The sequence below is a fragment of the Aulostomus chinensis genome, chromosome 2 (genome assembly GCF_037954235.1).
Source record: "Aulostomus chinensis isolate RoL2024-O1b breed Wild chromosome 2, RoL_Achi_v1.0, whole genome shotgun sequence".
NCBI lineage: Eukaryota > Metazoa > Chordata > Actinopteri > Syngnathiformes > Aulostomidae > Aulostomus > Aulostomus chinensis.
Window position 1 is genome coordinate 35,154,536 of NC_141321.1, and position 23,830 is coordinate 35,178,365.

The 23,830-nt window shown below is 48.5% G+C and overlaps 2 protein-coding genes across 7 annotated transcripts in view; both read left to right on the top strand.

Annotated features, from left to right (window-relative positions):
* Window positions 1–14: 14 nt before the first annotated feature.
* On the top strand, window positions 15–16,950 carry cers3a (ceramide synthase 3a). Of its 5 annotated transcripts, XR_015110871.1 has the most exons (12): window positions 15–320; window positions 5,824–6,019; window positions 9,676–9,793; window positions 11,580–11,698; window positions 11,775–11,832; window positions 11,918–11,968; window positions 13,120–13,212; window positions 13,489–13,617; window positions 13,707–13,813; window positions 14,444–14,597; window positions 15,174–16,058; window positions 16,277–16,950. XR_015110871.1 is itself a non-coding variant. In XM_086191280.1 (11 exons), exons 1-11 carry the CDS (start codon window positions 179–181, stop codon window positions 15,351–15,353), a joined length of 1,347 nt encoding a protein of 448 aa, XP_086047406.1. In that variant the 5' UTR covers window positions 15–178; the 3' UTR covers window positions 15,354–16,949. The 5 variants fall into 5 exon arrangements, 4 of the variants coding, with proteins under 4 accessions (XP_086047406.1, XP_086047416.1, XP_086047433.1 ...); XM_086191280.1 differs by having other exon boundaries at window positions 15,174–16,949; XM_086191290.1 differs by lacking the exon at window positions 15–320 and adding an exon at window positions 2,384–2,705 and having other exon boundaries at window positions 15,174–16,949.
* A 5,456-nt stretch (window positions 16,951–22,406) lies between these two features.
* adamts17 (ADAM metallopeptidase with thrombospondin type 1 motif, 17) overlaps window positions 22,407–23,830 on the top strand; it is a 56,145-nt gene continuing 54,721 nt past the window's right edge. For both annotated transcript variants that reach the window (XM_086191316.1, XM_086191323.1), the window contains exons 1-2: window positions 22,407–22,536; window positions 22,766–23,130. In XM_086191316.1, the coding sequence (XP_086047442.1) occupies window positions 22,479–22,536; window positions 22,766–23,130 (423 nt within the window). In that variant the 5' untranslated portion in view covers window positions 22,407–22,478. The remainder of the gene's footprint in view (window positions 22,537–22,765; window positions 23,131–23,830) is intronic.

The window sequence follows — 23,830 nt, forward strand, 5'->3', positions numbered from 1 at the left end:
ATGGACTGTCTGGAATTCCTCAAACATCACACTTCTCCACCCCCTCGAATAATTTCACCACAGAAGAAGTCTTTATTGTCATCTAACAGAGGCGTGCAGTGCCTGGGGAGCAACGCCAGATCTTCTGTTGGTGTTAACAGGAATATTAGAACGTCCCGGTCTGTGATGAGGGGAGCACATGCAGGCACTGGGAGAACATGCAAACCCTGCATGGAAGGGACCTGGGGCGGACAGGGCTTCAACCCTTGACCATCTTGATGTGACGCAAAAGTCCACTGAGCCTCTGTGCTGCCCAGATTCCTCAACCAGCCCAAGACCAGGTAGGTCTGCGTACTTCTTGACTGAGATCATTCAGTTTTCCCTGCAGATGCGGCCCGAAGTCCACCGCACTGATTAAAGAATGAAGCGCACCGTTGTGATATTCAAATACAATAATGATGATGATATGGAAACCTTTTGGAAAATATGAATGTGACATTTGCCTTCAGACTGTGATGGTTGGTGTTGCCTGATGCAACTTGACTTGAGGGCTGAGTTATGTGAAGCTGTTGCTGGTTAAATCAGAACAGATGTTCCTTCAGCATTAGCATCCCTGAAGCATGACCCCACACCCTGAGTATTAGCAATAGTATGTGTTAGCATGCTCCTGCTAATCTTATTTGATTGTGGACACCTGGGTCATGACCTCACACCCTTAGCTTTAGCATTGTGTATCGTGTGTTAGCTAATGCTAACACACACTAATGCTATCTTTTGGGGGGGGGGGGTCATGGTTGAAGCATGCAAATGCTTACACAGGCCAATGCTAATTTTGCGTTTTTTTGTTTTGATGCCTGAGGAATGAGCCAAAAGTTTGAGCATAAATATTAGCATGCATTAGCCATTGGCACAGGCCTGTTTATAATTTCCACAGGAAAACTTTGTTCTCGTTGTATCTCATTGAGTGAGCTTAAACGGTAGAACAAGGAATGTCATGGTAACTCTCGAGCTTCATGGAAAATGGAGAACAGAAAACAAGTTGTTTTTTTTAAAACTCGGACTTGGATGTTTTCAAAGGTTCAGAACTCTGCGTGTGGCTGTCACGTTAATCATTGGTAAGCAGGGTTGTCAAAGGGCTCTATTAGCTTAACATGACGTGGAACACCAGGAATGTTTGTCAGGACACACTTGGATGGAGCAAACATACTTACAGGTTTTTGAAATTGAAATGTGACTCAAATTTCAAGAGTACAGTTTAGCAGTGAGAGATTTTAGAAACATTAGTAGGCCAGAGATGTAGCCACATGGCATCGATGCTAGGAGGACGAGAGCCTATCAGCGCTTTACTCAAAACTAGCTTGTGTAGTTATATATAATAGTGCAGCACCTGACCTTTGACCACCAAAATATTTTTAGGTCTTCCTTGAGTCCCAGTAGAGGTTTTTAATATATTTGAGGAAATTCCTTGTCAAAATCCACCTTTTTATGCCAGATACCAAACTAGTTGGTCGGCAGCGTCCCTCTCAAACAGCGGACGAAGATGATAAGATGATGATAAACAGGCCTGTGCCAATGGCTAATGCATGCTAATATTTATGCTCAAACTTTTGGCTCATTCCTTAGGGACCAGGGGCTTGTATGAAAGGCCAGGCCAGTTTCAGGTGGATTGAAGTGTGTGTGTGCTGGATTCAATCATCCCCTGCCACATTACCCAGGCATGTGACACCAATTGTGATAAGAACATACTTACAAGCCTGTTTTTGGTAAGACTGATGTAAAAAAGTCAAATTTTCTAGCATGTAAGTGCAGCACATCATATTGGGTCAGTATCACCAAATGATCCTCTCCTTCCAAAATCTTTGCAGAATCTATGTACTCTTTGGTGTTCCTGTCAGATGCGGTCCAGTTCTGGTCCAGGAGCGAGTGAAGGATTCTGTGGTATCTCTGATGACAGGATAATTGCTGTCACACTCCTCTCTACTGTAATCGAATGTTGCCTTTGCTTCAGCACCAATAACTCAGACATGGTTACAGGGACCCGGGGAGAATGTTCTCACTGATGCAGAGTCCCAGATCAGGCTCATAGGCCTGATAGTTGTTGAGCTGGTCTAGATTTATGTGGGTTCGTCTCTTCAGGTCGTGGGACATGACATGCAGAAAAGGGTTCCACTAGAAGTCTCAATGCTAAAAGTGTGGGAATGAGTTTATAGTTTTCAGTGTAGGGTGTTGCACCAGTGACCAGATGTGCATCAAGCGGTTCAGTAATCTGGTACCTGGCAGATTCTGGAGTTCATTTCACGTTGTTTTCATATTGTTCACATAGATCTACCTTTCTGCTCTCGCTGACACTCAAAGTCAACAAATGGAGTGGTTACCTGCCTCGTCAGCCGCGGGAAGGTTTGCTTTGTGGGAGAACTCGCTTTTGTACTTTATCAGGAACACAGTACAAACAAGGTGATTGCGTCCCTGGAGGGCATGGAGCTTGTGTGTGTGTGTGTGTGTGTGTGTGTTGTGGCAATCCGCTAGCCTACCTCTACTTCCTGGAGGGAAGAAAAAAAGCCTTCCCAGGTAATTGTGGCGGCGCTGGGTGTGACCATAAAGAATGTCAAACAAAGAGAGAGTGGCTGGCTGCCTGTCGTAGTGTGGGAATAGAGGATTTTACCATCCATGTTCATCGCCCTCAGCAAACACAGCAGTTGGGGTGCACCTCTGACCAGCATCTGAAGGTAAGGCTGTTGACCTTGTAGCACCACAGCTGGGCTACAACCTTTCCTGCTCTCCACTCTGGTGTAACGGTCTCCGGCCAGGGGGACCAGGCTGCTGGCAGTTACACCAGAGTTGTTTAATCTGTGGATCCGTCGGTTGGGGAAGTTTGTTTGGAGGCTCCATCATAGAATGAATGGAGTTGCTGTTCTCTGGCTGTGACCAACACAAAGATCCTCTCTGATCCTCGATAGGTGGTCTGCCCATTCAATCAAAAGGTTGGGATTTGTTGCTGTTGGAGAGCTGTTTTCCCTCCCATGTTGACAGTTTCAGGGACCTGTGCTGCGGAACGACCTTCGGAGGCAACAGCTATTTAAAGGTGGAATGACGAGTCTTTAACTCAAGCCAAACAGAAGCTTTTTGACAAGTCAGGAGCTGTACTTTTACCATGTATCTGTTAAGCTTTTGGGTTGTAGGTTGTTATTGATTATGGGTAACTGAACAGCTCAACTAACAAACTGACTTTCAACATGTGTTTTTAATCCGTGACGCAGAACGTTGGATTGGTAGATGCTAAAGACATTTTGGATCAAGTGGAGCAAAATCTGTTCATGTAGAGGGGAGATCTCCGCTCACTCACAGTTTGTCTTGACTGCCCATCTAGTTCTACATAAAAGTAATATTCTTTCTGGTAAAGTAAAAACACATGATCATTTATTATCTCTGTAAATACGCCTGAAACTACCTTTCTTCAACTTCCAGATCTGGTAAGGTTAAAGAAGTGAAAAGAAATTCCTGGATTTACCCCCAAAATAGAATGGTTTCTTCCTCTGCCTGCGCTCCACCCACTGTTCCTGAGGACCCGTGTCAGAGTTTCTGCTGACAGGGAAACACACCAGAAGGGCAGTGAAACGTTTACCTCGAGGGAAGAACTTGTAGCAATGTTGTTGTTGAGAAATGTGCCATTTATGCTCAAAACATCTTCTTTTCCTCACTTGAACCAAGGAAGTTGCTGCCTGGCCAAGCAAACTGCAACGAAAAACTGAAAGTATATTTAACTTGGAAACAAGACATGGCAGTTGTGTGTCTTTGCAGTGTGTGACCTTGATCTTAGGGTTGGGAGACCATCGATCCCTCAGTCCCAGTGGACGTGCCAATTTAAAGACATTCCCTCAAAGAGAGGGTGACAGACTTTAAACATCCGTGGGTGTGGCCATCATGAAGGCTTATTAAGGGCAAGTGGGAAAAGAGCTTTTTTGGAGAGGGTTTAACACACAAGTGTGTTTCTCATTTCTATTGTCTGGTTTGGGATCCTGCTTTGCTGTGGTCATAGTTCGCGTGACATCCAGAGGGAATCTGCTGCTACGCCCTACCTGGTTGTTATTCTTTGATAGCCTCTTCAGATGTTTAATGGTCTTAAAAGCCATGCCGTGTCAATATTGTGTGATGTGTCAGGAAGAAATGAATAACTGATCACTTGAACGTTCACCTTGGTGAGGGTTCTTCAGGGGAACACTGGCAGGCCTGCTGGGTGGGCTCCTGGGAATGACTAAACAACTTGGTCAGAACCTTGAATAGACTTGCTGTCAGTCTGTAAAGTCTCACCAGAACTTGCACGTGTACACACACACACACACACAAAACACATTGACTCCATTATGAACTGCTGTTTACTGAGATGTGTTGCTAGGCTGCAGCTCAGGCCTCTGTTGTGGGGCTGTCCAGTGTTTTCTCTCCTCTGTCTGTGTGAGAGGTCTGTTAAACAAATGGTGGAGGTGGTCCTCAGACCAGGGCAGTGGTGACTGGGTCACTCTTGGTTTTGAATACAACTTTATAGGACAAGTCCACTTTCAGGGAGAGTCTCTTAGGGCGCTTTCCCTCTTGCTCACTTCGGGTAGGGTTGGTATGGGTCGGTACAGGTGCATTCCCACTAGCACTGGGTACCATGTCAGCGTGGTTGGACTCACCGGCCGAGAGTTCCTCAGAATAATTTGTGTGCGACACAACAACAACAATGGAGGACAGTCCCTGCTCGGCTCGCTTGGCACCCCAGTGGAGCAGGGACACAAATGGTAACAGTTAGTACCGTGTTGGGGCCAGTGGAAACGGGGCCAAACCCAAGCCAAAGTGAGCCAGTGGAAACGCGCCTTACTGTCCATCATGTCCAGAGACGGACAAGAGGGCAGAGACCCTTTCTAGGGAGCTGAGAGCCAGGCTAGTTAGCTTAGCCCAATGGTTGGGAGTGGGTGGAAGTGTTAGCATCAGCTAGCTCAGGTCCAGGCTAGTTAGCTTAACCCAATGGCTGGGAGTGGGTGGGAAGTGTTGGCATCAGCTAGCTCAGGTCCAGGCTAGTTAGCTTAGCCCAATGGTTGGGAGTGGGTGGAAGTGTTAGCATCAGCTAGCTCAGGTCCAGGCTAGTTAGCTTAACCCAATGGCTGGGAGTGGGTGGGAAGTGTTGGCATCAGCTAGCTCAGGTCCAGGCTAGTTAGCTTAGCCCAATGGCTGGGAGTGGGTGGGAAGTGTTAGCATCAGCTCGCTCAGGTCCAGGCTAGTTAGCTTAGCCCAATGGCTGGTATTGGGTATTAAGTGTTAGCATGAGCTAGCTCAGGTCTAGGATGCTGGTGTGTCCAGCAGGAATCCTCCTCATCATCATCAGTAGCAGCAGTCGCTCTTCTCCTCCTCAACAAACCTTTGGTTCTGTTGACCCAAGTTCCAATGGAGCTTTGGAGGTGCTGCGTCAAATCACTGCGCCCAGTCAGGAAAGTAGAGGTCAGGGTCTCTCTGCATCTCTGACCCTACACATTTGTATTGACAATGAATCTAAACCACCCACTTGAAAGCCTAAAAAAATCCTCTTTTACTTACTTCAGATTTTCCTTTTTTTAATTTATTTTTTCATTCCATACTTTAAATAGTTCAGTGATTATTGGACGAATGATTGCATGAATGATCCATCCACATACATGTAACAAAGTGTGAAGCAGTGAGTGTAAGTTGTTGGCTCAAACCTTATCCTGCCTGTCTGACCCTGAAGATAAAAGTGCAGTCATCATGATGTATTCAGGATTCTTCTTTTAAACCTGAACATTGAACAACATGTCAAGGCCCACTTCTTCCCCCTCATGTGTCCTCATGTTGCAGGGTGTCTCTGGGAGCCTGGAGGGATGATTGACACGCTGTACGAGTGGTTCTGGTGGGACCGAATCTGGCTGCCGGTCAACCTGACGTGGGCTGACCTCGAGGACCAGGATGGACGGGTCTACGCCAAAGCTTCTCAGCTCTATGTCACTGTCCCCTACGCCTTGGCCTTCTTAATAATCAGATACCTGTTTGAGAGGTACAGTAGGAGCCAGCTACACCCTCTCCAATGTTACCACGTTACTTATTATGAACAAATGAACCCAAATCAACTACCAGGTACATTCATAGTACTAGTACTACTAGTACAGCACACCTGCTGTTCAGACCCGGCCTGAGTGATTCGATCACAAGTGGTCAGCCTTAATATCAGGTGTGAACACTGGACGTGTCCTGAGATCTGGTCACTGAAACTGAGGTGGTCTGGACCTCATGTGGCCTCATTCACTCAGTAGCCACCTTCCTGCCTGGTACAGGAAGGTTCTCCCCTCTGCTTTCTCAGATGTGCTGGTTCATGAAGGTTTGTTGGGTGGAGGTTCATGGGAGTGAGCTTCTACTCCTGCTCTACGAGGAGGGAGGTTCTACTCCTGCTCTACGAGGAGGGAGGTTCTACTCCTGCTCTACGAGGAGGGAGGTTCTAAACCTGCTCTACGAGGAGGGAGGTTCGAGACCTGCTCTCCAAGGAGGGAGGTTCTACTCCTGCTCTCCTAGGAGGGAGGTTCTAGACCTGCCCTCCTAGGACGGACGTTCTACACCTGCTCTACTAGGAGGGAGGTTCTCCACCTGCTCTACTAGGAAGGAGGTTCTAGACCTGCTCTACTAGGAGGGAGGTTCTACTCCTGCTCTACTAGGAGGGAGGTTCTACCCCTGCTCTACTAGGAGCGAGCTTCTCCACCTGCTCTACTAGGAGGGAGGATCTACTCCTGCTCTACTAGGAGGGAGGTTCTAGACCTGCTCTACTAGGAGGGAGGTTCTAGACCTGCCCTCCTAGGAGGGAGGTTCTACACCTGCTCTTCTAGGAGGGAGGTTCTACACCTGCCCTCCGAGGACGGACGTTCTACACCTGCTCGACTAGGAGGGAGGTTCTAGTCCTGCTCTACTAGGAGGGAGGTTCTAAACCTGCTCTACGAGGAGGGAGGTTCTACTCCTGCTCAACTAGGAGGGAGGTTCTCCACCTGCTCTTCTAGGAGGGAGGTTCTCCACCTGCTCTACTAGGAGCGAGCTTCTACTCCTGCTCTACTAGGAGGGAGGATCTACTCCTGCTCTACTAGGAGGGAGGTTCTAGACCTGCCCTCCTAGGACGGACGTTCTACACCTGCTCTACTAGGAGGGAGGTTCTCCACCTGCTCTACTAGGAGGGAGGTTCTACTCCTGCTCTACTAGGAGGGAGGTTCTACCCCTGCTCTACGAGGAGCGAGCTCCTCCACCTGCTCTACTAGGAAGAAGGATCTACTCCTGCTCTACTAGGAGGGAGTTTCTAGACCTGCCCTCCTAGGACGAACGTTCTACACCTGCTCTACTAGGAGGGAGGTTCTACACCTGCTCTACTAGGAGGGAGGTTCTACACCTGCTCTACTAGGAGGGAGGTTCTACACCTGCCCTTCTAGGAGGGAGGTTCTACACCTGCTCTACTAGGAGGGAGGTTCTACACCTGCCCTACTAGGAGGGAGTTTCTACACCTGCCCTTCTAGGAGGGAGGTTCTACACCTGCTCTACTAGGAGGGAGGTTCTAGTCCTGCTCTACTAGGAGGGAGGTTCTAGACCTGCTCTACTAGGAGGGAGGTTCTACCCCTGCTCTACTAGGAGGGAGGTTCTACCCCTGCTCTACGAGGAGGGAGGTTCTAAACCTGCTCTACGAGGAGGGAGGTTCTACTCCTGCTCAACTAGGAGGGAGGTTCTAGACCTGCTCTTCTAGGAGGGAGGTTCTCCACCTGCTCTACTTGGAGGTATGTTCTACCCCTGCTCTACTAGGAGCGAGCTTCTACTCCTGCTCTACTAGGAGCGAGCTTCTACTCCTGCTCTACTAGGAGGAAGGATCTACACCTGTTCTACTAGGAGGGAGGTTCTCCACCTGCTCTACTAGGAGGGAGGTTCTAGTCCTGCTCTACTAGGAGGGAGGTTCTACACCTGCTCTACTAGGAGGGAGGTTCTACACCTGCTCTACTCGGAGGGAGGTTCTCCACCTGCTCTACTAGGAGGGAGGTTCTACACCTGCCCTCCTAGGACGGACGTTCTACTCCTTCTCTACTCTGAGGGAGGTTCTACTCCTGCTCTACTAGGAGGGAGGTTCTACTCCTGCTCTACTAGGAGGGAGGTTCTACTCCTGCTCTACTAGGAGGGAGGTTCCAGACCTGCTCTCCTAGGACGGACGTTCTACACCTGCTCCACTAGGAGGGAGGTTCTAGTCCTGCTCTACTAGGAGGGAGGTTCTACACCTGCTCTACTAGGAGGGAGGTTCTACTCCTGCTCTACTAGGAGGGAGGTTCTACTCCTGCTCTACTAGGAGGGAGGTTCTACCCCTGCTCTACGAGGAGCGAGCTCCTCCACCTGCTCTACTAGGAGGAAGGATCTACTCCTGCTCTACTAGGAGGGAGTTTCTAGACCTGCCCTCCTAGGACGGACGTTCTACACCTGCTCTACTAGGAGGGAGGTTCTACACCTGCTCTACTAGGAGGGAGGTTCTACACCTGCTCTACTAGGAGGGAGGTTCTACACCTGCTCTACTAGGAGGGAGTTTCTACACCTGCCCTTCTAGGAGGGAGGTTCTACACCTGCTCTACTAGGAGGGAGGTTCTACACCTGCCCTACTAGGAGGGAGTTTCTACACCTGCCCTTCTAGGAGGGAGGTTCTACACCTGCTCTACTAGGAGGGAGGTTCTAGTCCTGCTCTACTAGGAGGGAGGTTCTACACCTGCTCTACTAGGAGGGAGGTTCTAGACCTGCTCTACTAGGAGGGAGGTTCTACCCCTGCTCTACTAGGAGGGAGGTTCTACCCCTGCTCTACGAGGACGGACGTTCTACACCTGCTCCACTAGGAGGGAGGTTCTAGTCCTGCTCTACTAGGAGGGAGGTTCTACACCTGCTCTACTAGGAGGGAGGTTCTACTCCTGCTCTACTAGGAGGGAGGTTCTACACCTGCTCTACTAGGAGGGAGGTTCTACTCCTGCTCTACTAGGAGCGAGCTTCTCCACCTGCTCTACTAGGAGGGAGGATCTACTCCTGCTCTACTAGGAGGGAGGTTCTAGACCTGCCCTCCTAGGAGGGAGGTTCTACACCTGCTCTACTAGGAGGGAGGTTCTCCACCTGCTCTACTAGGAGGGAGGTTCTAGTCCTGCCCTACTAGGAGGGAGGTTCTACACCTGCCCTACTAGGAGGGAGGTTCTACACCTGCCCTACTAGGAGGGAGGTTCTACACCTGCCCTCCTAGGACGGACGTTCTACACCTGCTCTACTAGGAGGGAGGTTCTACACCTGCTCTACTAGGAGGGAGGTTCTACACCTGCTCTACTAGGAGAGAGGTTCTAGACCTGCTCTACCAGGACAGAGCCAGCACAGAACTGTTGTTGTGGATCGACCTGTCTGCTGTGTCCTGAATGCATCCTGGGCCACCTGGAAGGTAGAGCTGATTCAAAATGGAAGTGTTGCATGTATTTATTTACATATGAGACACGTGGAGTTGCATCAGGACCGGTGTTCCAGAGGTTGCCTACCTCTGGGCCATCACCTGAGTATAGCTGCTGGGTGCTGAGCCACGTCCCTGTCTGGTGTTAATTGTGTTATTTGTGTCGTCCTCATAATGGATGGAGATGCTGCAGCAATCCAGTTAGAACTGAACCCATTGTTTCTGTGTGACAGGTGGATAGCGACACCTGTCGCCGGTGCTGCTGGAATCAAACAGAAAGTTTACTTGGAGTCAGAGGACAACGCCATCCTGACGCTGTACTACACCACTCAGAGTAGAAACCCTGCTCAGGTAAACCTCCACCACAGGGTTTAGTTAAGGCAGTGGGTTGTGACGGGTGTGTGTGTGTGTGTGTGTGTGTGTGTGTGTGTGTGTGTGTGTGTGTGTGTGTGATATAGACTACAGACTCTGCACTGCACTGAACAATTATTTGATAAGTATTAAATAGAAGATGGGTCGCTCGGCTGTCCAACTTCCAGATGAACGTCTTCCCAAAAAGTTTTCTTTTTCTTTTTTTTCCTGGATGTTGACAAATGTCAGATAGCGAAAAAGTGCAATGGTGTTCAACCAGCAGATGCCGCTGTTTGGACGTGTCCCACGATTCGGAGTCAAATCACATGGACCTGCTGTACTTAAAGATTTTAAAGACTGATTCTTTTCCGATTCATGACATGTTTTGTTCGTGCTGTGGGAAACCCTGCTCCACCACCTTGAAACTCCATGATTCTCATGTGGGATCTGAAGGTTTTTGAGGTGGGCTAGGCAGGTGGGCTCAGAGTGTCAGTTAATTGCAGACTCTGAGGGTCTCCTCCCCCCGGCGATCTGTAGCCTCCCCAAGTGTATCTGCCCCCCAAAGTTCAGCTTCTGTGATTGTGATCGGTCCGCACCGACAAAGCTGGACGTGCTTCTTTGACCCGGGCCGGGTTGGAAGAGGTGGGCTTCAGCATGGTAGAGTAACCTGTGAAAGGGCCGACACTGTCGAGAAATACTCAACACGTGATTGGATGAACCATCCGTCTATCAGCGTCAGTCATGCTAAATTTTGTGTCGAAGCCACAGTCAGTTGCGAGAGCAGTGTGTAGCTTAGCTGCGTGTGCAGCATTGCTGCATTATTGTTGCACTGAAACCACACCCCTGTCTCCTCAAAGGATGCAGATTGGCCCAAATCCCTATTTATGTGGACATAACGCATAACTTGAAGTCTGGCGACGTGGCCTTTCTTGTGATCACATGACTCCAGCAGCCTCGTGAGGTGAACAGCACAGTTGCACCAGCACAGAATGTGGGTGCGATGGAATCTGGCACTCCAGCGGTACGACGCTGTCGGCAAAACAACTCGCCTTGCACGGGACGTTCAGTGAGCAGCAGAAGGAGCCGCGCTGCTGAACAGGGAGACTGCTGTCATTCACCTCACTTGCTGCTGAACTCAGTTTGGGATGCAAACTTGTCAGCTTCCAGTCGATGTCAAGGGTGGGTTTATTCTCCTGTCCCACTCCTGTGACTCGCTGAAATAAACCCTGACCTGTGGAACTCACTCCCAAATGTGAGTCGTTTCAGTGATGATGTAAATGTGCTCAGGACCAGCGCAAAGACAGAGCAGGTCAGTGTGAGGTGGGGCAGTCATGCTTCAGTGGGGGACAAGTCAAGAGGGTCAAGTGTGAATGCTCCTTTGTTCCCTGTTTTTCTCCTCCAGTTCCTCAGAGGTACCAGGAAAACACAGTTACCAGTAACAGTGTGCCGTACGTGATACATGGTACATGGTGGTACAACCTTGAACCTGAACTTTAACCTGGCACAGACCAAAGAGCCAACAACAAATCTGTTTCATCCCTGAGACAAAGATTAAAGCATCAATCAGGTTATGCAAGGAAGCCTGATCCGGGATGCTGTTACCATGGCAACTGTTCCACATGGATGGCCTTTCGGCTTCAAAGATGTAAAAAAAAATCTCCAAATAGGAAAAATTGGGCCTTATTCCTGAAACGGTTTGAGTAACTGATTTGTTGAGACACAACGTGACTTTTTAAACCCTAAATGTAGTCTTACAGGCGAACGTGTGTGTGTATTTTCCTTTCAGGCAGACATTGTTGGGCTGTCAAAGAAATGCAGTTTGTCAATAAGACAAGTTGAGCGCTGGTTCCGACGAAGACGCTGTCGGGACCGTCCTGGAGTCCTCAAGAAGTTCCGGGAGGCCAGGTCACTACACTGTGTGTGTGTGTGTGTGTGTGTGTGTGTTTACAGTGATAATTAAATGGCGTCTTGCTCTCTGCAGCTGGCGGTTTGTTTTCTACCTCTTTGCATTCATTGGAGGAATCGTCGCACTGCATGACGTGAGTATAAAAGTGCGCTGCTTTTGATGACCACCGTGTTTTGCAAGGATGGACCTGAAGACTGATTCTCCCCCTGCGTTTGCAGAAGGAGTGGTTTTATGACACTCGGGAAGTATGGACAGGTTTTCCAAAACAGGTTAGTGTATTTTTATTCGCAACAAAACTCATTATTGCATTAAAGCTACAGTGCAGCACTTGGTCTCCATCTTCTGGTGGTGACGGGTATTACAAACATATTTTGACATCACAGCCTTCTTCATTGTTACTGTTGCATACATGAAGAAATAGCCAGTCAAACGTCATGTACTGAATTGCAGTTTTTTTGTCCCGATGATGTCATATCATAATAGAATATAATTTAATTCACCTTTCACAACCAGCTGCTGGCTCTGGTCAGCGATTAGCTAAAGACTAAAACTGCTTTAACTGCAGTTCATGTATCCTAACACTGGACCATTTTTAGTTCTTAGATCATTCACCCTCTTCAACCACCCAGTATCAACAATGACAGGCAATTACACATTCCTGTAATTGTTATGCTGCTGTTCGCCAGTAGCCAGGACAATCGTACCCGGTTTTGCTGGTGTGCCATAGATGTCCAAGATGGTGGACAGCCGTGGCACCGCTGGTCCCAGTTAGGAACCATTGCTTTCATGGTTAGAACAAGAATTTCCTGTTTCAACAACATCACATGACGAGCTTTGTTTACTGTTGCCAACATATGAGATCTAAGTCCAAATTGGGAGCAGGTTGGAACCAACAAATACCAAACCTCAAAACCTGGTCTGCTCTGACACATCAAAATATTATTTTCCAAATGTAGCCGCCACCCAGAGACGTTGAACCAGGGGTTTTCACCATTCAAAGATCAGAGTTGACTTCCCATGGACATTCTTGCTGTGGTGCTGCCACAAAACTTTAACAGATGCGTCAGAATGCAGTTTTGAGAGGTGATGATCATTTCACAGCCTTGCTCACATCAAGACTATTGGCTGTCACGCTCACAACACTTGTGGCTTTATAAGTCTGAAACATGATCAGCAGGTTTTTGTGAGAAGGACTTCTTTGCCATCACACTGATGAGAGATTCATGTCCACGACCTGGACGTGTGATTCAGAGCTGAGTGGAGAGGAAACTTCCGACACAGAAGAATAGAGTCTTCTAGAGTTGCTCCCCTCCAGCTGAAAGGACCCACACAAAGAGGGCTGCCTTGAGGGACAGCACTTTTGTCTGTGACCGAGATTCTGCAGTGTCTTGTTACATGTCCATGTTGTCTCCATCTGCAGTCGATGCTGGAGTCACAGTACTGGTACTACATCCTGGAGATGAGCTTCTATGGCTCACTCCTCTTCAGTGTCACCTTCGATGTCAAGAGGAAGGTGAGTTGAAGAGGCTGCAGTCGATGCTCGCAAGTTTGCAACTGACTCGTAGATATCAGCCATGATATTAGTAGTTTGCATTTTACTGGTCAAACTGTCTTATCATGCATCTAAAATGACAGATTGTACAAGAATAATGGTTCCTACACTGGACTGAGAAACGAGGACCCCTGACCTCAGTTCCAGCAGTTGCCAGCATTGTAGTTCCCCTTGTAACCTCCGAGTGGTGCTGCTGTCCCGTTGCTGACTCCCATCATTCTTCTGTTCTTCCTTCAGGACTTCAAGGAGCAAATTGTCCATCACTTGGCCACACTGGTGCTCTTGTCGTTCTCCTGGTGTGTCAACTACATCCGTATCGGAACGCTGGTCATGCTGGTCCATGATGCCTCTGATGTCTTATTGGAGGTTTGAGATTCCACTGTGATTAGTGACAGACGACTGTTGAGTTCTGAGCTGACCTGTGAAGTCACTCTTCAACTCCTTTTATCTTTCAGTCTGCTAAACTATTCAACTACGCCAAATGGGAAAAAACCTGCAAAGTTCTCTTTGTTCTGTTTGCCGCTGTGTTCATGGTAACACGACTGATCATCTTCCCGTTCTGGTGAGCTGATGAAGTCTGCACACATCACATGTTTGTGTTAACAGTACACATTTGGTTAGGAGAGCCGGGTCAAGTTCAGTTTGTTTCCTTCCATGAATGCCACAACCTGGTGTTCATTGGTACCGTAGCAGCAAGTCGACACAGAGCCATGTAGGTCACCAAGATAGCCCAGCCCTAGCATTAGCCTACACAGCTAGCCCAGCCCTAGCATTAGCCCACACAACTAGCCTAATCCTAGCCAAGCTAGCCCAGCCCTAGTATTAGCCTACAAAGCTAGCCTAATGCTAGCCAAGCTAGCCCAGCCCTAGCATTAGCCCACACAACTAGCCTAATGCTAGCCAAGCTAGCCCAGCCCTAGCATTAGCCTACAAAGCTAGCCTAATGCTAGCCAAGCTAGCCCAGCCCTAGCATTAGCCTACAAAGCTAGCCTAATGCTAGCCAAGCTAGCCCAGCCCTAGCATTAGCCTACAAAGCTAGCCTAATGCTAGTCAATATAGCCCAGCCCTAGCATGCGCAGAAGTTGTGCCACTGACTGTTCACATAATCAGCAGCCTTTCATTATGATGAGGATGAAGCCCGCAGTGCTGCTGAACCCAGACATGAACATCGTACTTGCCGTTTGTGTTCCAGGCTGATCCACTGCACGTGGGTCTATCCTGTCCACCACTACCCTGCTTTCTTCGGCTACTACTTCTTCAATGTAATGCTGGTGGTCCTTCTTGGTCTGCACATGTTCTGGGCCTACCTCATCCTCTGTATGATCCAGAAGTTCATGTTCGGCACGGTAAGTCTGAGCCGTAGGAAGGTGCGGTGGGTGCCAAACCTGATGAACAGGAGGAAAAGAACAGCAGCCTGTCAATCAAATTCAACACAGACTGGACTTCACATCAGGAAAGCAGAAGCACCAAAATGTGGTGAACTTCAGGAGGACGATTCTGGACTCAACAGGGGTGGCCGGACAGTGTCGGTCCAGTCAGACAGTTCTGGTCCGTTACATTTTCCTCTTCCAAATTTCTGCTTTGCTGTTGTGATTTCCAATTAGTTTTTTCTCCTGAGTTGAATTTGGTGTACAATTAAGTTGTAACTTCTTTGTAGTATCTCATTGTCTAAGCAGCAAAATATAAAATATGAACAATACAAAAATAACACAAATGAATACAGCATAGCTCAAACACAATCAGCTAGATTTAAGATGAGACTACTATGTTCTTCAATTTAGTGTTTGAGGCCAAATATTATAACTGAAGTCAAAAATATAAAATTGTTAGTTGAGGAAATGAGTTGTATTTCGTGGCCTTAAAATAAAAATTCATTCTCTGCCCACAAAAAGGAAATTTGATCTTATCATTCTTGGTCTCAGCTTACCAGAGATGAGCGAAGTGACAATGAAGAGGAGGAGGAGAGCAGCCTGGGTGAGGATGAAGATGAGGAGCCACACAAGCTCACCAACGGCTCAGTCGTGGATGAGGAGGACAAGAGCGTCTGCCTCGGATGTTTGTCTCCACCAGAGAACGTCTGCCGCTCCAAGACTGTCTACTGACTCCAGATTAGTCGCATTCATGTCTAGAAAAATGCATTTGACCCAGAAGGAAGCTGCTCAGCCTTGACGACTGCACACGACACCCAGGATTTGGGAACATTTCTGTTGGGAACATCCCACTCCTCACTTAGGTTTCTGGTGTCAGAATACAGAAAAGAGTAACACAAGCTTGTTATCATGTAACTGAACCGACACCAGGATGTAATTAGGCTCAGGGGGTTTGATATTTTGATCGATAGCTTCAGTATTGACACTAGCTAATGTTAGCTAGCGAGAAAGCTAACGTTACGTTAGCCACACCAAATTGGCAACATAACAAAGAATCATTTGACGTCACAATAACCAGCATTTTTGAGTCTGACCATAATTACCATTGAAGTACATTTATTTTTTTTTATTTCTTGTTTTTTTTATCTTGTATTTTTCCACCATTGCTGCCCTGCTCATCTCTCCACCTCGTCTGCCATTCCGGGAAGCCCCAGGAACAACCACATTTTCCCTCTGTCACGTGTGGAATCTCATCAGGGTGTAGCACGTGGGAGAATCTCCCTATTACCCCCCAACAGGTGCCCGTCTGACCAGAGGACATGTGAGAGGAGCAACCAGGAAACATCCCCTCATGGCCTCCCCAACAACGCTGCTGTCATGGAGACATGGACCACCACCTCCTGCCAGTCCTGCTCCGCGCCTGCTCCACCTCTGATGGTCAGTGGATTCCTGCTGCTCTCTTAGATGGTTTACGAGGAGGTCCATTTCTCCAGAGGAGGGGCAGCAACCCTCCAGGTCCTGGACCTCCTGAGGACTTGAACAACATGAGGCTCTGATTGGTTTGAGGGATGTTACGCCTGAAACACACCTGCGAATACTCAGGTGTCTAATGACAGTCATGATTTGTGGTCTGATTACGCTCCTCTGAATACCAGAATGAAGCTGAACACATTTGGAAGGCCCGACTCGCAGATGGCGCCATCCACCTGGTGCGTTCGATCGCTTAAATAGGGCCGTGACTAACCTGAGAGCTTCTGGAGGTTCTGATCATGGGGGCTCCTGCCTGCTCAGCCCGGCAGGTCACTCGGCATCTGGAGTTCGGTGTGGATTTGTGTTCAAGCACTAAGAAGGCAGTGCTTCATCGTTGTCTCATTTCTGGAGCTTCATTTATTTGTCAGAATTCCAAACATAAAGATTGATTAACGTGATGTGATGGCGACCTTGTTGATGATTAACTTTGGACAAAAACCAAACTGGTTTCGAATCACTAAAATCACTTTTCATTTTGTTGTATATAAGGCAGGAAGTGACATCATTGATCAACGGGTGAATATTTAAGTTATTGGGACTTTTGAAGTCCTCACTTGTCAGACATGGTGGCTGCTGTGCCAAAGAATTATTCCAAGTATTTGTTGCTTGTCGGAGAGGCTGAGCGGAGCAGGCTGGTTGGAGGTCATGCCGGACGTTCACAGCTGAGGACATGAAGCAGTGAGACCGTGTTCATGTTCTAACATTGTTTTGTCACCTTCAGTCAAAAGTCCCGTTGAAGCACATTTCTCTCATTCATCGAATAAAATGGTGAAACAAATAATAATTTCAAGGTTTTTTTGGGGGGGGGGGTGTCCTAACTGATTGTTGCTCATGGTAAGAATCAGTCTTTTAGCTGTAATTCCCATGATGGCCACAAGATGGCGGCCAACTGTTGTTTAGAGTTCTGTCTGGGAGGCCCGGTGGAGCAGTGGTCCTCAGTGTGGCCCCCCAGCAAGAAGGTTGTGGGTGGAGCAGTGGTCCTCACTGTGGCCCCCATTAAGAAGGTTGTGGGTGGAGCAGTGGTCCTCCCTGTGCCCCCCATCAAGAAGGTTGTGGGTGGAGCCCCGGCTGCAGCACGGGGTCTTTCTGGGTGAGTCTCCATGTTCTCCCTGTTCCTGCTGGGTTCTCTCTGGTACTCCAGCTTCCCCCACAGTCCAAAGACATCAAGAGGGACCAGGTTAATCCAGACTCTAAATTGACCGTAGGCGTGGCTGGGAGAGCCAACGGTTGTCTGTCTCTATGTGTTGGCCCTGCCATGGACTGGTGACCCGTCCAGGGGGAAGGCTGCTGGGATAGGCTCCACCCCCACCACCCTGAACAGGAGGAGAGGGGGAACATGGAGGGAGTTCAGTCTGAGGGCTTGTTATTGATGGGAGAGGAGAGTCTAAGGATGGCAGTGACATTTAAAGTACCACTCATTGATGACATCACATCAAAAAACACCTTACCGCCCTGAATCCCAGCACCTGCTACTGTCAGGAGGCGTGTTTTCATCTTTTCTAAATGTCCGGACTGCATCCTGTGCTGTAAAACTGTCAAGAAGTGATGGGTTGTCAACTTTCCAATGGTCTTTGAAGTAATCTTGTGTGCGTTTTGTTAGGAAACAAGTGTAATTAATGCCATCTTTTTCTGTTTTTATTTGTTTTTACATGTGTAAAGCTTCTGAGTATTATAAAAGCTCTATAAATAAAATGTACTTTAAATTATAAGTAAAATCTTTTAAAAACACGACATATCAAATTTGAAATTTGGCCATATTGAAAACCTTTTTCAGACCAGCTGGCGTCTTTGCCGGCCTTCCCAAAGTTTGTCCTCTCTGGACAGCAGCAACACATCCAATACCAGTCAGCACGTAAGAATAATTAGAACTATGATTAATCACAACTAACAAACGCTCCGATTTATTTTGGTAAGCATCTCTTCGACTGTTTCTGCCGTGTTGCCTACACACCTGAAACCACATGGTCTTCATCTCAGAGGACGTTTGCGCCGAGTGGGAAACCTACACATTCCTGCGCTGTCGTTATTGTGTGTCCTTGACTTTTGACCACTGATATTTTTTTGGTTCATCCTTGCATCCCAGTTTATGTTTGACATTTGAAGAAATTCCCTCAAGTTGTTTCAGAGATAACATGTTAGCAAAAAAAAGGTGACAGAGACAACCTCACGACATGATGTCTCCGGTGCAGAGGTGTAGGAAATGTCCAGAAATGTCCCGGGTGTCAGAGGGTCAACACCCAGCCCCCCAGGTCAGAAGACAGGTGTGCTGAATGAATCTGTGAGAGGAGGAATGGGAACTGCAAGGCCATGGAGCCTCATCAGCCCCCTCCAGCTGACTGGATATCACAGTTATCACACAAGCAGCCCGTCTGGAGCGCAGCAGCTGGACAGGACACAGGTTCACCTGGTACCACGCACGTCTGCAGCCGCTGTTTCCAGCTGCGTTTCTACTCTACACTCCAATCCTGCGGGCTGAAACACTTCATCTCAATTCAAAATGTATTTAAGTGAATAAACAGACCACGTCCAAAACGGACTTCCTAGATGCAGCATGTAGCTGCAGCATGAGCTGATGAGCCACCAGCAGGGGGCCAGTTAAGGCTAAGCTGAAGCCTGATAATTAACTGAAGTCTGACAGCTAACTGAAGCCTGACAGCTAACTGAAGCCTGACAGCTAACTGAAGCCTGACAGCTAGCTGAAGTCTGACAGCTAACTGAAATCTGACAGCTAGCTGAAGTCTGACAGCTAACTGAAGTCTGACAGCTAGCTGAAGTCTGACAGCTAACTGAAGCCTGACAGCTAGCTGAAGTCTGACAGCTAACTGAAGCCTGACAGCTAGCTGAAGTCTGACAGCTAACTGAAGTCTGACAGCTAGCTGAAGTCTGACAGCTAACTGAAGCCTGACAGCTAACTGAAGCCTGACAGCTAGCTGAAGTCTGACAGCTAGTTGAAGCCAGAAAGCTAACTGAAGCCAGACAGCTAGCTGAAGTCTGACATCTAACTGAAGTCTGACAGCTAACTGAAGTCTGACAGCTAGCTGAAGTCTGACAGCTAGTTGAAGCCAGAAAGCTAACTGAAGCCAGACAGCTAGCTGAAGTCTGACAGCTAACTGAAGTCTGACAGCTAACTGAGGCCTGACAGCTAACTGAAGCCTGACAGCTAGCTGAAGTCTGACAGCTAGTTGAAGCCAGAAAGCTAACTGAAGCCAGACAGCTAGCTGAAGTCTGACAGCCAGTTGAAGTCTGACAGCCAGTTGAAGCCAGACAGCTAACTGAAGCCAGACAGCTAACTGAAGCCAGACAGCTAACTGAAGCCTGACACCTAGCTGAAGCCTGACAGCTAACTGAAGCCAGACACCTAGCTGAAGCCTGACAGCTAACTGAAGCCTGACACCTAGCTGAAGCCTGACAGCTAACTGAAGCCAGACACCTAGCTGAAGCCTGACAGCTAACTGAAGCCTGACACCTAGCTGAAGCCTGACAGCTAACTGAAGCCTGACAGCTAACTGAAGCCTGACAGCTAACTGAAGCCTGACACCTAGCTGAAGCCTGACAGCTAACTGAAGCCAGACAGCTAACTGAAGCCTGACACCTAGCTGAAGCCTGACAGCTAACTGAAGCCAGACACCTAGCTGAAGCCTGACAGCTAACTGAAGCCTGACACCTAGCTGAAGCCTGACAGCTAACTGAAGCCTGACAGCTAACTGAAGCCTGACAGCTAACTGAAGCCTGACACCTAGCTGAAGCCTGACAGCTAACTGAAGCCTGACACCTAGCTGAAGCCTGACAGCTAACTGAAGCCTGACACCTAGCTGAAGTCTGACAGCTAACTGAAGTCTGACAGCTAACTGAAGCCTGACAGCTAACTGAAGCCTGACAGCTAACTGAAGCCTGACAGCTAGCTGAAGTCTGACAGCTAGTTGAAGCCAGAAAGCTAACTGAAGCCAGACAGCTAGCTGAAGTCTGACAGCCAGTTGAAGCCAGACAGCTAACTGAAGCCAGACAGCTAACTGAAGCCTGACAGCTAGCTGAAGTCTGACAGCTAGTTGAAGCCAGACAGCTAACTGAAGCCTGACACCTAGCTGAAGCCTGACAGCTAACTGAAGCCAGACACCTAGCTGAAGCCTGACAGCTAACTGAAGCCTGACACCTAGCTGAAGCCTGACAGCTAACTGAAGCCTGACAGCTAACTGAAGCCTGACACCTAGCTGAAGCCTGACAGCTAACTGAAGCCTGACACCTAGCTGAAGTCTGACAGCTAACTGAAGTCTGACAGCTAACTGAAGCCTGACAGCTAACTGAAGCCTGACAGCTAGCTGAAGTCTGACAGCTAGTTGAAGCCAGAAAGCTAACTGAAGCCAGACAGCTAGCTGAAGTCTGACAGCCAGTTGAAGCCAGACAGCTAACTGAAGCCAGACAGCTAACTGAAGCCTGACAGCTAACTGAAGCCTGACAGCTAGCTGAAGTCTGACAGCTAGTTGAAGCCAGACAGCTAACTGAAGCCTGACACCTAGCTGAAGCCTGACAGCTAACTGAAGCCAGACACCTAGCTGAAGCCTGACAGCTAACTGAAGCCTGACACCTAGCTGAAGCCTGACAGCTAACTGAAGCCTGACAGCTAGCTGAAGCCTGACAGCTAACTGAAGCCAGACACCTAGCTGAAGCCTGACAGCTAACTGAAGCCAGACACCTAGCTGAAGCCTGACAGCTAACTGAAGCCTGACACCTAGCTGAAGCCTGACAGCTAACTGAAGCCTGACAGCTAACTGAAGCCTGACAGCTAGCTGAAGCCTGACAGCTAGCTGAAGCCTGACACCTAGCTGAAGTCTGACAGCTAGCTGAAGCCTGACACCTAGCTGAAGTCTGACAGCTAACTGAAGCCTGACACCTAGCTGAAGTCTGACAGTGTGCTACAGGGAAGTCTTGGAGTGTGAATTTACTTGAAAATTAATTCTTTGTAACATGGAATAAAATGATCATTTTTAATAGCACTTTACTATTTTACTTCTTTATTTCATCATTTGTACTGAGATTCATTGTTTACTGGCCCAATAGTAAAATGCTTGTATCTGCAGCTTCAAATTGGCTCCTTACTGGTTTCCATTTTTCAAATCCTGACTAAAAATTTGTGACTGGCTTAATTTGATTTAATTGTGGGATTGGCATTGGGATATTTTATCATGTACACTGCTACTAACTAAATGATCAGCTACTCAACTGTAGCAAAGGCTGTCAGAGGCTGAAGCCACGTCCACTGGAGCAGAGAACAGTTGATGGGACTTTGTATCTGAAGGCTGAAACGCTGATGACAAGATAAAAATGTTTGTAGGAAGCCAAAGAAGTACGAAGAAAACAGCAGACTCTCCTACTGTGGTGCCACCAGACTGAGGAATTTCAGGAGTCCTACAAGCTGTTGGCATGTCATGGATGAGGTATGTTTGTAGTCCAACAGGGTGTTAGCATGTCAGAGATGAGGTATGTTTGTAGTCCAACAGGGTGTTAGCATGTCAGAGATGAGGTATGTTTGTAGTCCAACAGGGTGTTAGCATGTCAGAGATGAGGTATGTTTGTAGTCCAACAGGGTGTTAGCATGTCAGAGATGAGGTATGTTTGTAGTCCAGCAGGGTGTTAGCATGTCAGAGATGAGGTATGTTTGTAGTCCAGCAGGGTGTTAGCATGTCAGAGATGAGGTATGTTTGTAGTCCAACAGAGTTGGCAAACAAATGTTTTTGGACAGTTAAGAAGTTGTTAGCCATCAGTTTCGATTAGCTTCAAGTGAAATATCCATGGTCATCCCTTCCTGCATTCTGGAATCACCTGGAAGAAATGGAGGGAAAAAACATTATGCGAGCAAGACAACTATTAGTGAGTACTTGAAAGGTACAAATACAATTTTTGGGTGAAGTTTAAAGCTCTAAAGTAACAAAAAAACAAATTCCATAGAAATGTACTCAAATATAGATACTCGAAACATTTACTTAAGTAAAGAAAAAGTACTTAGAGTAACTACAAACGTTGAATTGAAAATACACACACACGTTCTCCTTCTCTACTTGAAACCACGTGTAGAGTTTCACCTTCGAGCTGACTGACAGGTAGGCGGATCAATCGGAGGGCGGGGAGCCCTCGCGGCTCCTCGGGTCAGGGTTCAACGGAGCCATTCAGACGTCCTCGGGGGCGGGGCCTGTATATGTGGGCGTGTCTTGCGCTACAAAACCACTCCAGCCCGAATTTTAGCAACTTGAAAAAGTTTCGGGGAAGTTGGTGATAACTGCTCGAGGCTCTCCGGTGCTGACGTCCCGACACCTCCCGCAGCCCGGTGTGACGATGGCCAGCAGCCATGTTGCGTCCGTGCTCGTCTCTCTGCTCTGCATCGGACTGACCGGTGAGTACCGACGGTTGTGCGCGAGCCCGGTGCCCGGTGGCGCTGCTCGCGGATGTAGGTCAGCTCTCCCCGGAGAGGAACCTTGTCGGGAGACTCGCTCCTGCTTTAGTAACCTACTAATGACGCGTCCGTGACGTCAGCGACTGCGTTGGTTCGCGGACTTTAAGAGCAGTTCTGCTGTTTTCAGCCTCCGAAGCTTCTGTCTGATGCCAGTTGTTTGTCCCCGCAGCCCAGACGGAGGTGGAGACGGAGGAGGTGGTTCCCTGGCTGCTGTCCGGACCGGAGGCGCACCTGTCCTCCCACCTCACCGCGCGCAGGCAGCGGCCCCGCGGCCAGCGGTCCCTGGACGTCCCGGGGGCGGCGCCCCCCGACCCGCAGCACCTCATTCTCGCGCTGCCCGCGTTCGGACGGAACCTTTACTTGAATCTGACCCAGGACAGCGCGTTTCTGTCTGCGGACTTCGTGGTGGAGGAGAGACGCAGGGACCAGAGCGCGGCGCTGAGCCGCCTGGACGCCGACCAGCTCTGCTTCTACTCCGGATCCATCCTCAACCACACCGGCTCGCTGGCGTCCCTGAGCACCTGCGGCGGCTTGGTAAACGCACCACGGTCCCGTAACACTTGCGTTACTAGCATGACATCCAAGCACTTGAACGCATCTGAAGCAGGTGGGGACCCCCCCCCCCCCCCAGTATTAATCATTAATTGACTGATCTCAGTGGAATTGATCAACTATGTTATTAGTCAAATATTCTGGTCCTTTTTCAGTTAATGTGGGAAACGTCTGCTGGTTCCAGACTCTTTAATATCAGGATGGTGCTCATGTTTATTGATTTTTATCCAGAAATATCGGCCAAACTCGGAGAGCAACTTGATTTTTAACCACGTGACAACTTATGTTTCCGTACGCTGGGTGTTACCGGAGGATTCCGCTAGAGGGTGCGCCACCAACATACAACCCCCAGATTTAGATTATTAGAAAACAGGAAGTGATGATGGATTATGGTAAAGGGGGGGGGGGGTCGTCGTAACATTCCGTCACTCTAGCAGTTAATAGTCAGCAGCAGGGGGGGGCGGGGCCAGGGACCAGTGATTGCTTGCAACCATGCTGGACTTGTTTCAGTTTTATTTTGCATGTTTTCCTGTCAACTCCTAAACTGGCACTGATCTCAGACCAGCTATCTGAGAAGCGGTGAATGACCAACGCTTCTGCGGGGAAGCCTCCATGTGGACGCGGTTGTGTAATTCAAAGCCAGTGAATCTCAGGTCTTCGCCGCCTGTCTCATATTTTAGGT

Excerpts from the sequence above, each read along its gene's own strand:
- cers3a (XM_086191280.1), top strand. The coding sequence starts at position 179 with ATGCAGGCACTGGGAGAACATGCAAACCCTGCATGGAAGGGACCTGGG. Across the intron at positions 11,969-13,119 it reads GGACAGGTTTTCCAAAACAG|TCGATGCTGGAGTCACAGTA; the intron begins GTTAGTGTATTT and ends CTCCATCTGCAG. Across the intron at positions 14,598-15,173 it reads AGAAGTTCATGTTCGGCACG|CTTACCAGAGATGAGCGAAG; the intron begins GTAAGTCTGAGC and ends TCTTGGTCTCAG.